Here is a 16623-nt window from a genome sequence, read left to right on the forward strand (position 1 = left end):
ACGCACAAATTGTGCTCCATATAATATTTAGAACAACCAAATCAACGGAACGCGTTTATTCCATTATATATACTCCTTGTGTGAGCGCATACACAAATCTGTAAAAGAAGATTTAAAAGCTGTAAAGTCTGGCTTATTACGTTTGATTGTCACGTTTTTGCTTGCTGCAAATATGATTTTAAATTAAATGTTAATGGCTATGATTACACTGGTAATACGAGCACGAAAGCAACCAAAGAGATATACGGAAATAACGATGAAAAAAGTTACAAAATTATTTTATATCTACAATTGTTACAAAAAATTAGAAGACAGACGAGATCGCAGAATGTGGGTAAGACCCATATTTTCTGAACAACGAAGATTGTTACATAACCTTGCATGCGTTTACAGGCTTTTACATATGAATCTCGAAGTTGCCTCCACTTTTGTTTCGCTGATGTCAAAGTTAGCGATCCTACAATTTGCAAAATAAATTTTCAGTTTTCTTCTCAATTATATACAAGTATGTAAAATTATAAGTAATGTTACCTCCAAGCGCATTAATTATTTCTTGCCATTGAGCCTCTTTTTTAAATTTTGTTCTATCTTTTATTGCAATAGTATGATCCCATAGGTTCCTTCGTGCATGGACCTGATCAATTAAAATTTTGTCTACAGTTGACGAAGAAAATGTAGTCACTGGGCTGTCCTGAATCATCTCTTCGACTTTCTCAACTTGTTGCGCATCTTCCGTTTCATCATAGTTATTTCCTTCAAATATAACATAAGTGTTAAATTATATTACAACTATATATGATATATATATTGATAACAATTGTTATAGACAAAATGAAAATGTACGTATAATTTACGCATACTCATTGTGACGACAGCATTGTCGTTTATAACCAAGCATGCTTAGTTTTGTCATATTTTTGGAAGCAATGGTATGCAAGAGCATTTTTACAAGAGCCATGTAAAATGTAGCCGCAGTAGCCACATTTAAGCGCCTGATGCGACTCATGCAAAACAAAATCACATTTTAAGTTTTTTATTGCCATTGATAAAACATCATTGACAATTATATCTTTTCGGAACAAGACACAATTAAAAAAATAAAAAAATCTCTAAAAATTAACCCGTTACAATCAATCAAATTAAACATTTATAAATTTATAAACAATACAGTGATTATAACCTCTTCGTTGAAATTGAGGCTCAAGATTTTATGCAACATACTGAATTAAGTCTTTCTTCAAATTTAATTTCAATTGAATAAAAGTGCATAAAATTTATTATGTATGCACGAGATATTACTACTTTCAATAATGAAATAGTAAAAATACTTACAGAACTCGACATTATATATGTGTTGGTGCGCACAGATAGATAGTTCCGTGTTCCGTATTTCCGCATAAAATCCGCGGAAAAGCAGAACGAAATCGTACGGATCCCATTTAGTTACTAGTTACTATTCCACATTTAAGGTGCAATTTCATGCAGCGAAGCTTCGCTAGCGAAGTTCCCCCACTCCGCTGAAAATGCGTAAGCAGCGAAGAAACGCTCATAGTTGGATTAATGGAACTATCAGCGAAGCAACGCTGGCAACGCCAAATCGAAAAATGTGCTGTGATGTTTCGTGATGCTGTTGTGTTGTAGTGCAATTGTGTTGTAATTATGTACGAAAATATATGACAATGGATCAATACCTGCATTATAGAGAGCGATTGAAACGTCTATTTATTACAATTTTAATAGAACAGCAAGTTAAAAGACGACGTATAGCCGCAGTAGCTGCTGTGATACATCATGTGCAAAGTAAAAAACGAAAATATTTAAAAAAAAAATTTTGGATAGCACCCATTTTCAAAAATCGCAAAAAAAACAGTTTTTACTTTGCATCAGTTCCGAAATTAAAATTGGAAGACCTTCGTTTTCGAAATTATTTTCGAATGAGTGCAACTCAGTTCGAGGAATTGCTACAAATTGTCGGCACAAACTTGCAAAAGCAGAATGTTGTTCGGGAATCTATCTCCTCATCCGAACGCTTGGCACTGACATTAAGGTTTGTTTGAATTTGTTTATGTATGTTACGAACGTAATTATGTATTGAAAAATGAACGTAGAAAAATCACATGGTAAAAGTCATAATTTTTTAATAGAGCTCTCAGACATTTTATCATTACACAAATTAGTATTTTGTATCTAATTTTTAAATTATTGTAGATATATGGCATCTGGTGATTCCATGACATCGATGTCGTATCAATACCTCGTGGGAGTAACAACGGTTAGCAACATTATTCGAGAAACATGTACAGTAATTTGGGACAGTTTGCGCCCTTTGGTTCTACCTGGCCAACTTCAAGAAAAAGATTGGATAGATATAGCCAACGGGTTTGAGAAATGGAATTTCTCGCACTGCATTGGAGCTATTGATGGCAAGCATGTTGTCATCCAAGTATGTATATATATTTATAAGAATGTCTCAACACATAAAGTTGCACCAAAGTCATGTTATAACTGTGATTTAGCAACACTGGATTTTGTCAATATTACTCTATTTGGACTTGTCAATATTATTCTATTTGTACTTTAAAACAGCCAAAGTAGCATTGCTGGATCACTGTCATGCTATAAAAATATGTAGTTGAAACATGCGAATTCAATATACTTTGACTAGTGCAACTTTATGTGTTAAGACATTCCTATGATTGAGCATGCATTGATTACCAATACAAAACGTTTAGACGGAGTCATTAATGCTTTTCTATTTTATATAATTATACATTACGTATAAAAGGAAGGCATTAATGATCCTGTCTGTATATATAGTGTTCTCTACAAAGTAAATGAAATTAAATTAAAACAAAAATTTTTTGTTTTAGTGTCCCAATAAGGCCGGATCAACATACTTTAATTACAAGCATTCCCACAGTATAGTTCTCATGGCCATCTGTGATGCGAATTATATCATCCGTTTTGTAGACATCGGAAGCTATGGACGACGCAGCGATGGTGGCATCTTTAAAGACAGTGCTTTAGGAAAAGCTTTTGACGGAGGCCACATGAATGTTCCGCAGCCAACTGCTATTTCTGGCAATCTTGTTTTACCGTACTGTCTTGTGGAAGATGAGGCCTTCCCTTTAAAAGAGTATTTACTTCGTCCGTACCCAAATAGAGGACTGACACCGGAACAAAGCGTGTATAATTATCGTTTAAGTCGAGCGAGACGAACAATTGAAAATACCTTCGGTATACTCGCCAATCAGTGGCGAATATATAGGAAGCCAATTATTGCCAACCCTACAACTGCTGTGGGAATAGTTCAAGCAACCGTGTGCTTGCACAACTGGCTTCGGATAAATGACATTGGTGCAAGCGAATTTCTTGATATAGTTGACTTTGACGACCCATGCAATTCAAGTAATTTCACAGCTAGATCTTGGCCAAACGTCATGGATGGCTGTGCATTCAGAGATATTACAAATTGTGGCTCTAACGCAAGTGCCCGAAAATACATTAACATTCGCAATGAATTTTGTCATTATTTTAATGAGGGAGCGGTGCCATGGCAATGTAATCGTCCAAGTTAAAAATAAACAATATTTCCAATTAAAATGTAATTTTTATTTTATTATTTCCTTATACAAAAATTAACAAACCTAAGCATATCAAAAAGAACTAAGGCATGATATTTCAATGTAAAATTAAATATGCTTCTTGGAGATTTGTGCAAAATGTAATGCAAATTGCAAATAAAGGAAAAAATCATATACTATACATTAGAATTAAAGATTATTTAATTCTACTATCCAGCGATTGATTTCAATTTACCCGTGTATTTTTTTATTTATTGAAATAATCCAGAAATGATGTTTTTATTTATAAAAAAAAATCTATATCCTCTTACATTGATATTATTGATAAAAATAACAAAAAACGTCTTTTACAAAAAAAAAATATCTCAAAAATAAATTTTCAAACTAATTTGTGTCCTACAAAAAGCAATAATCATAATTAAAATCATTAAAATAATGATATTTTAAGGGTGACTTGAATAATTTATAAATCTAGCCAAATAGTGCTTATACCACATTTAAATCCTAAAATCGTTTTTGCTGATACTTCTTATACATATATCATTGAACAAAAATAAAGTAAAACTAGAAATTATTATAATTATATTCATTCTTATTGTTAATGGAAAATATGAAAGGATGATATAAGGAAGGTATCTTCTAGTAGGTATCTTCTTTAGTTTCCTTCAATGATAAAAGAACTAAAGACAGTGCAATGTCGAAATCAGGATGTAATGAGGTTTCTTTCATAAAATTTCTAAAATTTATTAGTTTGTACTTCAGGTAATAAAATAATACAATATATTAGCATGTCATTGGATGCCCTACCATTATGATATGTAACGAGTTTGTTTTACGTTACTCTTTACAATGAGTATCTTTATTACAATAAAACACGCACTTTTTCGCTAAATGTATACTATACAATAATTTCATTAATTCAAAATCATTGTATAAAGCTTTTTCTTAAAAATGTATTTAATAAAGTTATTAAAAATACTGAAAAGTGTTGCACTATTATCGATATGTAAATGTTACATATGAAAGAAGATAAAATCATTGCTTTCTAATCAGTTGACAAAATAAAAATTATAAAATATAAATTGAAAACATAACGCACAATAGCATTCTAGAGTCAAGGCACAAGATGTCCTTATACAAAAATTAACAAACAATACAAAAAGAGCAGCGACTGCAAAACGGAGGGATATATTCTCGATGCTGTTATATTGTACTTCTTTTTGCAGTTTTTACTTCAATTATTAGTTTAAAAATATTCAACATCGCTGCGTCCCGCAATTCCGGACGTACGTCACGAAGTTGAGCAGCTACGAAATTAGCAAATAACGCAGATATATCAGATTTGTCAGCAATCTGTGTACGAGATAAAACCGTCTCTATTTGGTCCACATTAAGGGACAATAGAAGATTCATGGCATTGACAACCCGATCCAGTGGATCTTCGGTCTTGCGACGCTTATCACTTCCTGCAAAAATATTCACATTGTATTTTAAATTCATGTTAATAAACGGCCCATAAAAATATACCCTTCAAATAAATTTTATTCAAATGAACATACGTGATTCACAACGTGATTCAGTGCTGCTGTTGTGGCTACCGTAAAGCGAAGCCGTCTCCAGTGAATCCTGCGAATTATAAAATTCCGGTAGCTCGATATTGCTGACAGTTCTGTAATGATAAGAAAATTAGATAATTACATACACACATATATACAATAAATGGTGTCATTTCACGACATAAGTCGACACAAGCATAATTTTGTTTTTGTTGTTCACTAGTGTTAAAAAAAGAATAATGCTTGTGTCAACTTGTGTCGCTAAATGAAAAACTAATTATTATCATTATTATTATAAGTGCATACTTGCTCTCTAACTGCACATCATATAAAAACTGCATACGTTGGAAATGTACCCACGGTTTTTTTCCACTTCTTGCGGCAGATCCGCTTACTGCTTGCTGATCTTTTTTCAAATAAATCCGAAAAGAATCCGATAGCGACTTCCATTTCTTTTTCATGGTATCGATGGAAAGTGTTCCTAAAAAAGACAGAAATACATAATTTGATAAATATTTTTTTTACTTAACTCAAATAGACCTGACTCAAGTGCAGTCTTTAGAGTATAAAATAATGGAAAAACATTCTAATTACAAAATAACAATAACATTACCACCCAAAGCTACAAACACTTCTTTCCAGAGCTTTTTCTTGATTTGTTGGCTGCGTTCAGTTAGAGGTAGCTTGAAATTCCACAATGCGGGTCGTTGAAAAACTTCATCAATCAGCTGTTCTTCTATGGCTATCTTTTTTGCTTCAAAATCCATTATTGGCTCATTGCACTGGGAAACATTTGGTATATTCGTCATGACGACAGCCTCCGTACCATCAGCCATCAAGCTATTACGAATCACATTTCCGTTCTCTGCAAATAATAATAGTAATAATGTTATTTAGGAATTAGTTTCATGTAGCTTACAGTAATTTTTATATAATTACACAGTAAAGCAAAGTAACTTTTATCAATCATAAGCTATTGTAGTAAGTCAAAAAGTCACAATCACAAAATAATCGAAAAAAGTAATTTATACTCACCGCATTGGGGGTAACAATAGAAATTATCATCAATAACATATTTGTTATAGTTTTTAAAGCATGGATGATACGCCAAATCATCCTGATTATCAAAAATAGTTTCACAAATGCCGCACGTGTATGAAATGTCCTAAAATATAAATAATATGGTTAGGAAAACACAAGATAAAACGTATTCAATGCAAAGAAATAATGAAAGAAAAAATTACAAAGCATCTAACCACATGTTTAGTACTATATCTATATACTATAAATGTATTTATGTATTTATATATACTCACTTTGTATATGTTCATTGTCGAATAACCATCATTTTCAGCTTCCATCTTAATTATTTTACTTATAAAGATTTTACGTACGTATATCTTCTTACATATAATATCACAACACAATTGCACAGCATCACCAAGCATCACAGCACGTTTTTCGGTTTGGCGTTGCCAGCGTTGCTTCGCTGATAGTTCCATTAATCCAACTATGAGCGTTTCTTCGCTGCTTACGCATTTTCAGCGGAGTGGGGGAACTTCGCTAGCGAAGCTTCGCTGCATGAAAAAGCACCTTTACGCATTTCCGTGTTTCCGTACGCTCATGTAATCGCACCCTTAGGCCTGCATACCATAGAGAGAGAGAAAGAGACATCCAACTCTACTGTGTTAATTTCGTATAGCGATTGTAAATGTGAATATATCAAATTTATTTTTTTAAATAATGTAATTAATATGTAAATTTTTTAGGAATTCTACTCCTTAAGAAAGGGAGAATTTCATTTATATTACAACGAAAAATTGTAAAATAAGAATTAACATATCAATGTTGTGCGAGACGAAACATCTATTAAGCGTTTTTACAACCTATTGGATAAAGTTCCAGTTAGATAAGATACATAATAGTTTAAGTTGTCGTAGAGTTATGGATTCTTTAGCGAAACCTGATATTACACGTGGAGATAAAAGACCCATGTTAGATGGTGACAATGAAAATGAAATTAAGATACAAAAAACAGAAGAAAGAACAATACAAAGGATCAAAAGAAAAAACCATGTAATTATGCTGGGCTACCTTGGTAAAAATTATTATGGAATGCAAAGAAATCCTGGTATGAAGACTATTGAAGAAGATTTGGTTAATGCTCTGTTGAAAGCAAATTTGATAACTACTGAACATTTTGAAAATTTACGTGTAATTAATTTTCAAAGAGCTGCACGTACAGATAAAGGAGTATCAGCAGTTAGACAGATCGTCTCATTGAAACTACGTAAGACATTGATAATATTAATATATGAACATTAATTCTTAGAAATATTTACTGAAGTATTTAAGTAAATTTAATAGTCACAACAGTGTTTCAAATGAAAATATTTCTTACAAAACTGAAAACTTAGATTATGATTCAATTTTAAAACAATAGAAAAAAGTTTATACATAAGATATTAAGTAAATTTTATATTTATAATTCAATATTATTAAACATAAAATACTTTTTGCAGCAGAAAACCCAGACAAAACAATAATTAATCAGTTTCTACCTGATGTAATTAGGGTTTTTGGAATAAAACGAGTGACAAAAGGTTTTAACAGCAAGAATCAATGTGATGCACGTACTTATAGATACATCATTCCTTCTTTTACTTTTGCACTAGAAAATCGAAATTTGTTAAAAATTGGAGAAGATGTTGATACTAATGAAAGGATCAAACAGTTATCAACTATTGATGGGAAACCATATATTGACTACAGATTGTCTGCAGAATCTTTAAATAAATTAAACTCAATTTTAAAACTTCTTGAAGGTACTCACAATTTCCATAATTTTACATCAAAAACGTAAGTAATATGCCTTCAAAAGAACATATATTATTACAAAAATATTTATGTTTGTTAGAATATCCAATGCAGTAACACATTTTATTTTATTTAGGAAACCATTAGATCCACGTGCACGTCGTTACATCATCAGCTTCCGTTGTGTAGATACTTTTGTTTCAAAAGATATGGAATTTGTGGTGCTAGAAATCAAGGGGCAAAGTTTTATGCTGCATCAGATTCGTAAAATGGTTGCGATTATAATTGCAGTTGCGAGGAATATCATACCTGAAGAAACAATCAATGAAGCTTTTAAGATGGACAAAATGGAAATACCAATTGCACCAAGCTTAGGATTATGTTTGTGTCATGTAAGAAAAATAGCACACTATATTAGTGTTATATTAAATTTTAATAGACTTCCTGTTTATTAAAAAAAATTGTAAATAATTACATTTTATGGGATATATAATACAATATTGAATTCAATTTGTAGATTAAATGTGGTATTATACTTTATTATAAACTCAATTAATATTTAAATTAAATTTCTTGAGACAAAGATATTTAAGGAATAAATATTTTTTTCAGGTACATTATGATAATTATGCTAAGAGATATGGAACAGATGGTATGCATGAGACATTAGACTGGAAGGAATGTGAAGAAGAAGTAGAAAAGTTTCAAAAAGAACATATTCTGCGATATATAATAGACACAGAAATTTCAGAAAACACGTATCCTTTCAGATAAATGACTTGTGTTATCTTTTTTTTTACCTTAACTTAATTAACATAGGACATTAAAATGGATAGCAGCGCTTCCGGAATATTCATTTAGTAATATGGATGATCTTCCCATGGAAAATGGTGAAAAAGAGGGAACTATGGACAATGACGTGTAGATGTATTACGTATCGATAATTTGGTTTTGTCTCTTTTTGTAGTAAATACATTATGGAATATATTAAATTTTTTAAATTATTCTTTTATTTAAAACAAAACCCTAAATACATAAAAGATAGAATTATCCTGAATGTATCTAAAATGCCTAGAGAGTGCAACATGACATTTGTGTTATCTGGGATACTCCATCAATCGTCTATCAGTTTCATATAAAACTATAAGTTTCCTATTTAGTTAAGTGCAATATTCTGCAAACTTAAGAAAAACAATGACATAAGATTTTTAAGTCATCCATTCTGTGATGAAGCATATATCGTCCTTTCCACGTACGCAAAAAAGTTAGTTAAAACGAGTGTATACATACGTATATCATTATTGTATCTTGTTAATTCATTGGTTATTTAAATTAAATTTGTAGAATATGATTCAAATGAACATATTTCTCTGTGTGATTACATGCACACGCATACACACATACATGCACGCGTATCAAGATGATGCGCACACTTTGCTTTTCCTCCGCTCGGTAATTCCAGTCTCGCGTGGCAACCAACGTGGTCAGTAGATGTGGGCAACGATCTCAGTACATGATTATAAACGGTGAGCCTTAAAGAAACGACGGACAGTGATTACTAATCTCTTGTAAAGTGTATTACCATGTGGATTGTTACACGAATCACTACTTTACTTACGGTTGTTTGCAGTAAGTAAGAAATGTATTCTGTAATATTTATACTGAGGAACTATTAATTTATCCTGATATATAAAACATTTCATAATGGTTAGAACATTTTCGATAACACGTAATATTTAATGCGTGCATAAAAAAATTAAACATACGATAAGCATACTTAATTTACTAATGTAACATTGCGAAGTTATTTAATATACGTGTCCTTAATTCAATTGGTTCTTATTTGTATGAATAAGAGAAAATAAGTAAAAGTAATTTTTTATCATACTTGAATTATTACACATGTCTAATTAAAATATGTTAAAATATTTTCATACTATTTGTACAAAAGTTAATTGCATTTTTGCCATATCCGCATCAGTCAGAGACTTGTTAAGCAACTGCATAATCTTTGCTAGCTCCAGAAACCAGTTTGATGGCCTTGAACCCCAAGTAGAAAACTATCTTACTTGTATGTTTATGTATATATATATTGATAGATAACAGTAGCAATTGCATATTTATTAAGATTCTTTTTATTTTTAATAAACGTAATTAATCAATTTCTATAATTCCCTTTCCATATTGCAAAAAATTTTACATCACAAAAATTTTGTGCAAACAAAATATAACTTTTTCGTACATGTATATCCTCGGTTTCAAGACACTTTAAACATTTTTTTTCAATATAGTTTGGAACGCAGCTGACGGTTCAACAAATTTTTATGATATAGAATTTTTATAATATCGAAAGACAATTAAAGAAATTGATTAATTATATTGGTTTAAAATAAGAAGAATATAATACCCAATCGGAAGCAAATATTTTTTAAACGTTTTTAAAATGTTTTTTTTTTTCATTTATTACTTATTTTCTCAACTCATTATAAAAAAAAATTTTATATAACATTTATTTTATATTTTTTTCGTTAAATATTCATTTAAAAGAATGATTTTCAAAAAAATTTTTTTCAACGTTTTTATAATATTTATTAAAATTTATATAATATTAATTTATTATTTGTAATAATGACTTTTTAATAAACAATGTTTAAACGTTATTATAATATAATTTTTAATGATTTATTTTTAATTAATTATTCGTTTGAAAAATGATTCCTGTAAACATCCTTCACACACACACACACACACACACGCACGCACGCACGCACGCACACACAAATGTTTCTGTAACATTTAAAAAATTTTTTTTATATTTTATATTCGTTTGACATAATAATTTTCATAAATATTTTTTAAAAATTTCTTTAATAATTTTAAATATTTATCTTACATTAATTATTCGTTTGTAATAATGATTTTAATAAACATTTTTAAGCGTTTCTGTAACATTTATAAAAAATATATTTTACATTAATTATTTGTTGAAAATAATGGTTTTCGTCAACTTTTTTTAAACGTTCCTGTAAAGTTTTTAAAATGTATATTTTATATTAATTATTCGTTCGACATAATGATTAAAATAAATATTTTTGAATAATTTTTTAAAGATTTTTTACAATATTTATTTTACATTAATTATTTTCGTTTGGAATAATGACTTCAATAAACATTTTTTTAATCGCTTTTGTAACATTTTTAATTGTTTATTTTTCATTGATTATTTATTTGAACCAATTATTTTTGTAAACATTTTTCATATGTTTCTGTAACATTTTTAAAATATTTATTTTACATTTATTATTCGTTTAACATAATTATTTTCATAAATATATATCAAAAATTTTTTAAACATTTTTAAAATATTTATTTTACATTAATTATTTGTTGAAAATAATAATTTAAGTTAACATTTTCTAAACGTTTCTGTAACACGTTTTTAAAACGTTTATTTTATATTTATTATTTGTTTTATATAATGATTTAATAAATATTTTTCAAATATTTTTTAAACATTTTTAAATATTTAGTATACCTTAATTATTTGTCAGAAATAATGTTTATAGACATTTTTCTAATTCTTTAATCTTCGTGTTATTTTAAAAATATTAAATAAAATAGGCGAATTAATGCGCTCAGATAGCCAAACCTGCACGAACAGATTTCGAACAGAGCTTGCTATCAACTTTTGATGGCAAATAGATAACAAATTTGATGCAGGATATGTTATATTAAATCTTGCTGCCAAATTGCCGCCAGATATGCGGCTGAACTTGTCGGATAATTGCTGCAGATTTGCAGCAAAAACCGCGCAGAGCTTGTAGCGATTTGACGGCAGATTGGCGGCAGAAACCGCGCAGACCTTGCAGATCGCTGCAAGCTTTGCGCGGTTTTTGCTGCAAATTTGGCACCAATTGCCTGACAGCAAGATCTGTCGCCAAAACCGTAGCCTAATGTAGAGACAGATGGTTATGGTGTGGGTTTTTGATCAAATTTGCTGCCAATCTGCGCGCAGTCTGCGCTTAATTTGCTTACTGGGCGTGTATTTGCTGGGTACGTTATAATATACTGTGAACTAGGGATGGGCATCGCCAAAAAAGCATCGTCTGCTAAATAATCGATTTTACATAATCGATTTTTTCTTAAAAGCATCGGAAATAATCGATTAATTTCTATATTTCTCATAAATATCTCATCAAATGTAAGATCCTATGCATAATAGATTAAATATTACTGAAATAGAAATAAATATTAAATATTACAAATATATGTAAAGCAAAGAAATAAAAGAATCTTCTATTTTTTTCTATTTCCGCAATGTGTGTTTAATATTTAATATTTTTCCTATTTATAATATTTAGTCGATTGTACGCAGAGCTTATAATCCAATAAGTTATTTGACGAGGTATGACATCTTTTTGGACTCTCGCAGATGAACTTTCGCAAACTAGGGGCTCGATTCTTGACGGTGTGCGAATGAGATACGCATGCAAAAATCTACATTATACGTAACATGAACTATACATTTTCGCAAGCGTACTCATTCGCATACCGTCAAGAATCAAATTTCAGCGCAATGCAGCGTGCATGCGATACGCGACTCGCGATATCCAATGAGCGTGAGTAGGATTCATTAATGCCTTTACACTTTCGGTATCTAGAGAATTGAACTTTTTCGATCTGATTGGTGCATTTCAATTTATTTCCAGAAATGCACCAATCAGATCGAAAAGTCCAGTTCTCTAGATATCGGAAGTGTAAAGGCATTTATGAATCCTACAGGGCCCATATTTTTGAAATTTTTGCGTATACGTAATTTTCATTGCGCAGCTATTTTATGGTATAATTAAACTTGCGCAATAAAACTTACGTATACGCAATTATTTCAGAAATAAGGGCCCTGTACTGCTATTTGAAAAAAATTGTACATTCATTGGTTATCGCGCGCGGCGTATTGCGTGTTGCGTCGTGCTGGCTGTAGAGACCCTAATGGCTCCTGAACACAGGACGCGGTAATGCTTGCCGCGCGGCGGAAGTCCGCGCGACAGCTAATCAATATGTTGTTTTTCCGTAAGAGCTAGAAGGTTATTACGGAAAGCAGCATATTAATTGGCTGTCGCGCAAACTTCCGTCGCGCGGCAAGCATTACTGCGTCCTGTGTGCAGGAGCCATAAGGCTAGTGGCACACAAAAAAACTTAAACAGTAAAATGTAAGCAGTAAGCAAATTGACTAATCAAGGGGTCGATTGTGTATCTCGAAACGGAGTGAAAATTGATAAAAGTGAACAAATTCACTAGGCATTGACCAATGAAGTTACAAATGTTCTAGTAAATTTGCTCACTTTTATCATTTTCACTCTGTTTTGAGATACACAATCGACCCCCTGAGTCAATGGGCGCATTCAGTAGAAAAAGCGCTCAGTGAGCAATCAACGATTATTGGTTCTTGCTATTAGATCCCTAAATCTAGACCAATTACATTGACAAATTACTCAACTGTTGTGCAACTGTTGAGTCTGCTGAATGCAGCCATTAATTCTCCTTACGGTCCAAGAATTAACGACTGTGATTGGTCAATTTGCTTACTGCTTACATCTTAGTGCTTAAGTTTTTCTGTGTGCCACGGCCCTAAAACAGAGACTGGCCACTCGGTTGCTCTGCGTAATTGGCGCACGGGATGAGGGTCCACAAAATGGCGGCACCAATATAAGTTAGGGCCAGCGTATGAACATTACCGTAGTTCCTCACGCCACCTTACGTGACAATTTTACGTTACGTGAGACATAAGCTGGCGTATGGCAACGCACGAAAACGTTACGTTACGAAAGAATATATATATATTCTTTTATAACGTAACGTAATGTTTTCGTGCGTTGCCGTACGTTCAGCTTAGAGTCAGCGCATGAACATTGCCGTAGTTTCTTACGCCACCTTACGTGACAATCTTACGTGAGACGTAAGCTGAACGTACGGCAACGCACGAAAATTTTACGTTATGTTACGTTAAGCCCATTCTACAATTGCGTGAACGTGGTGTAAGTGGTTGTATGTGATTACGACAACCAATCAGAATAAAGCAATCAGTAAATAAAACATTCGGATTGGTTGATTCTTACGATCATGACTACGCTTACGCAATTGTAGAATGGGCTTAAGGTTGTCACGTAAGACGGCGTAAAGAGCTACGACAATGTTCGTGCGCTGGCCCTTACATCTTATGTAACGTAAAGTTATCACGTGAGATTGCGTAAAAAACTACGGCAATGTTCGTGCGCTGGCCCTTAGGGTGCTTCACCATGCGGCGTAACTCGCGTAAGCGTAACCTGCGTAATATAATTTACTAAAAGTTATGCCATTTTGCAAGTCAACATTCAATACCTAATCCCCATGGCGCGTATTTCGTTAAATTCGCGTAAAGTGTAACCAATAACTTCCTAAAGCTAACCAATAAATGATCAGGCTTTCTATTGTACAATACAACAGAAATACTAAGTTGATTCTCGATTGGTTGTTATTATTTAGGTGTATTGTTAAATACGCGCTATGGGGATAAGGTACTTTATATGTAAGAATGTGTGAAAGTGTAATGTATGTAACTGTACGATAAGGTTAAGATAGTAGTTATTAACAACGTTGCCTACTGAGAAGTGTGAAGGTAGGGAAAATAATTTATTATTTTTGTTATATACTTAGTTCCTTTACTCTAAGAAAAACTGAACTTTTTATTTTTTAACTCTTTATTAGACTGTGTAAATGTATAAAGTATGTTCCTGACATGCAGATTGATATTCAAATGATTGGAAAATGTAATATATTTATGTTTCTGCTGTTTTTAAAAAGGCGATACCAAAATAAAAACAATTTATAGAACATTAATAAAACATAAATTGAAAAAAATCGAAAGTAAAATAAAAATATTACATATATTCTGAATCAAATTTATTTTGCATCTGACTTCACATCGAAATATACATTTTATGATTGAAATGAACAGATATTACTTTGTTTTATTTGTTGTACTGATAAACGATTTTTCACAAGTATTATTTATTAGATTTATGAAAAGTGTTTAAAAAGATAAATGTATATATATATATATATATATATATATATATATTAACTATCATACATTAACTTTTCGTAATAAATAAAAATAAAAACTTATTAAATATTTTTGTAAAATGAAAAAAACGTTTCCAGCTAATATGAAAAATGTTGATTGTTCAGTATTTGGATCATTGTAAGCACACAGATCTTCCTTTTCGGCGAGCAACGTCAAAAATTGTATTTCCAGACGAGCTCTGTCGTGCTATGGCAGCCTTCGCTTGCCTTTTCTCAACCGTGCTAAAAATCCATCTAGCGGATCAGTAACATGCGCTGTTGGTTCTTTCAATGCTTCTATTAAGGCTTCTTGCAAAGCATCGTTTTTTTACTCTAAAATATAATATATATTTTCATATATCAACCGAATTACATTATTACATTAATTGTATCTTTACAAAACGTATATATCATACATATATTATGCATAAATTATAGCATTATAGTTTTTAATTATTTATAATGTTTCTGCAATGTTGTTTTAACATTTCCGATAAAATGTTACAATTCCATGTCTCTGCTATGTTTCTGCAATGTGTTACGTTAAAATTTGAAGTGATGTAACGTTCCTGCAAAATAACTGCAAGCTTATGTGCTGTATGGGAAAGTTTTTACATGCAAAAATGCAAGCAACACGAACACTCTATTGATATACAAATGTAACCTTAAAATATTTTGTATCGACATACCCTGAGTATTGAATCAGATATGACAGAACGCTATTACAACATTATATAATAAACTCAATATAAAGCTATTTCTTAACTTACTCTGATTTTTGATTATTCATTTCTTATTATTGCTTTGCAAAACTTTTTATATGTAACACAATATCCACTTCATCACACCTTTTAGTTCAAACGACTCTAAAAGATATTTTATAGATAGAAGGAGGAGGGCATACTAGGTGGCGGCGGGACGCCATGCGTTCGAGATCTGCATATCTTTTCGTTCCAGAGAGAAAAAAATATCGAGAGCGCGGTTCTGCCAGGCCGGAACTCGAACCCGGGTCTTTCGCTTGCCGGGCAAAGTGCTCTAAACCACTGAGCTACATGACGATCCACGCTCACAACACTCTCCTCTCCCCAGATAACGCTCAGAGATGCCGTTCGGAAGCGACATCTCTGGCGCGATCCCGAGCGCACGGCGACTACAGAGAGAAACAATGTTACTGTACCAAATGGTACAGCTGTCAGTCTCTCAGGGCGTTTATGTGTAGCAATCGGATTTCCAATCGGTTTGATATAATCGCAGTGATATAAATTGTCTAGATAAAAAGTTCCCTAGGCTAATCGGATTACCAAATCGTGTCCGTGAGGAACGGATCGGATTAGCGGATGCAAAGAAACGTTGCGTACATACTTACGTTTCTTAAGAAATAAATATTAAGAAGTAAATAGAAAAGTAAGTATGTGCATTATTATTTTCATTATAATTAACGTGTATTCTTCTACAGATGTATATAGATAAATAAAGATTTATTTCTATTTTACTGATATGTATATATTAAAGAAATAAATACATCTTAACCTAAATGTGCTTCAGTCGTTAACATATAAGTTTAT

At 31.6% G+C, this 16623-nt stretch overlaps 5 protein-coding genes and 1 long non-coding RNA gene across 15 annotated transcripts in view; 3 read left to right on the top strand and 3 right to left on the bottom strand.

Annotated features, from left to right (window-relative positions):
- Positions 1 to 1495, bottom strand: part of LOC116852585 — a 1692-nt gene extending 197 nt beyond the window's left edge. Inside the window, exons 1-4 of one of the 3 annotated variants that reach the window (XM_032833098.1) lie at positions 861 to 1287; positions 532 to 753; positions 377 to 457; positions 1 to 98 (exon numbers count right to left, since the gene is read on the bottom strand). In XM_032833098.1, coding sequence (XP_032688989.1) covers positions 64 to 98; positions 377 to 457; positions 532 to 753; positions 861 to 864 — 342 coding nt within the window. In that variant the 5' untranslated portion in view covers positions 865 to 1287 and the 3' untranslated portion in view covers positions 1 to 63. Of the gene's footprint in view, positions 458 to 531; positions 754 to 860; positions 1291 to 1332 lie in introns of those variants that run through there. The other 2 variants (XR_004379794.1, XM_032833097.1) reach the window with 2 other exon arrangements.
- LOC116852582 (protein ALP1-like) lies at positions 1487 to 3603 on the top strand. The gene is made up of 3 exons (XM_032833090.1): positions 1487 to 2047; positions 2209 to 2443; positions 2871 to 3603. Exons 1-3 carry the CDS (start codon positions 1674 to 1676, stop codon positions 3576 to 3578), a joined length of 1317 nt encoding a protein of 438 aa, XP_032688981.1. The 5' UTR covers positions 1487 to 1673; the 3' UTR covers positions 3579 to 3603.
- Positions 3604 to 4312: 709 nt separating this feature from the next.
- LOC116852584 lies at positions 4313 to 6684 on the bottom strand. Its single transcript, XM_032833095.1, has 6 exons — positions 6457 to 6684; positions 6176 to 6305; positions 5754 to 6005; positions 5447 to 5621; positions 5144 to 5253; positions 4313 to 5050 (listed from the first exon to the last, which is right to left on the bottom strand). Exons 1-6 carry the CDS (start codon positions 6640 to 6642, stop codon positions 4788 to 4790), a joined length of 1116 nt encoding a protein of 371 aa, XP_032688986.1. The 5' UTR covers positions 6643 to 6684; the 3' UTR covers positions 4313 to 4787.
- A 63-nt stretch (positions 6685 to 6747) lies between these two features.
- Positions 6748 to 8961, top strand: LOC116852583 (tRNA pseudouridine synthase A). Of its 4 annotated transcripts, none has more exons than XM_032833093.1 (6): positions 6748 to 6847; positions 6910 to 7430; positions 7663 to 7999; positions 8094 to 8349; positions 8570 to 8715; positions 8777 to 8882. In XM_032833093.1, the coding sequence occupies exons 2-6, from the start codon at positions 6986 to 6988 to the stop codon at positions 8880 to 8882; spliced, it is 1290 nt and encodes a 429-aa protein (XP_032688984.1). In that variant the 5' UTR covers positions 6748 to 6847; positions 6910 to 6985. The 4 variants fall into 4 exon arrangements, with proteins under 4 accessions (XP_032688984.1, XP_032688983.1, XP_032688985.1 ...); XM_032833092.1 differs by having other exon boundaries at positions 6763 to 6853; XM_032833094.1 differs by having other exon boundaries at positions 6783 to 7430; positions 7666 to 7999; positions 8777 to 8961.
- A 437-nt stretch (positions 8962 to 9398) lies between these two features.
- The window catches only part of LOC116852580 (modular serine protease-like), a 356146-nt gene continuing 348921 nt past the window's right edge, over positions 9399 to 16623 (top strand). The window contains exon 1 of one of the 5 annotated variants that reach the window (XM_032833084.1): positions 9399 to 9586. In XM_032833084.1, the coding sequence (XP_032688975.1) occupies positions 9541 to 9586 (46 nt within the window). In that variant the 5' untranslated portion in view covers positions 9399 to 9540. Of the gene's footprint in view, positions 9587 to 14139; positions 14270 to 16623 lie in introns of those variants that run through there. The other 4 variants (XM_032833085.1, XM_032833086.1, XM_032833087.1 and 1 more) reach the window with 4 other exon arrangements.
- On the bottom strand, positions 15089 to 16054 carry LOC116852587. Its single transcript, XR_004379795.1, has 3 exons — positions 15829 to 16054; positions 15475 to 15627; positions 15089 to 15391 (listed from the first exon to the last, which is right to left on the bottom strand). It is a non-coding gene; the product is annotated as an uncharacterized LOC116852587 (long non-coding RNA).

This window comes from Odontomachus brunneus, unplaced genomic scaffold (genome assembly GCF_010583005.1).
Source record: "Odontomachus brunneus isolate Ranch 3 - 2012 unplaced genomic scaffold, Obru_v1 Obru_scaffold_236, whole genome shotgun sequence".
NCBI lineage: Eukaryota > Metazoa > Arthropoda > Insecta > Hymenoptera > Formicidae > Odontomachus > Odontomachus brunneus.

Coding starts and splice junctions, on each gene's coding strand:
- LOC116852582 (XM_032833090.1), top strand. CDS start 1,674: ATGACAATGGATCAATACCTGCATTATAGAGAGCGATTGAAACGTCTA. Junction 2,048..2,208: donor CGCTTGGCACTGACATTAAG/GTTTGTTTGAAT, acceptor AAATTATTGTAG/ATATATGGCATCTGGTGATT. Junction 2,444..2,870: donor GCAAGCATGTTGTCATCCAA/GTATGTATATAT, acceptor TTTTTGTTTTAG/TGTCCCAATAAGGCCGGATC.
- LOC116852584 (XM_032833095.1), bottom strand. CDS start 6,642: ATGGAACTATCAGCGAAGCAACGCTGGCAACGCCAAACCGAAAAACGT. Junction 6,306..6,456: donor CGACAATGAACATATACAAA/GTGAGTATATAT, acceptor TTTATATTTTAG/GACATTTCATACACGTGCGG. Junction 5,254..5,446: donor GATGTGCAGTTAGAGAGCAA/GTATGCACTTAT, acceptor TTATCATTACAG/AACTGTCAGCAATATCGAGC.
- LOC116852583 (XM_032833093.1), top strand. CDS start 6,986: ATGTTGTGCGAGACGAAACATCTATTAAGCGTTTTTACAACCTATTGG. Junction 7,431..7,662: donor GATCGTCTCATTGAAACTAC/GTAAGACATTGA, acceptor TACTTTTTGCAG/CAGAAAACCCAGACAAAACA. Junction 8,000..8,093: donor CATAATTTTACATCAAAAAC/GTAAGTAATATG, acceptor TATTTTATTTAG/GAAACCATTAGATCCACGTG.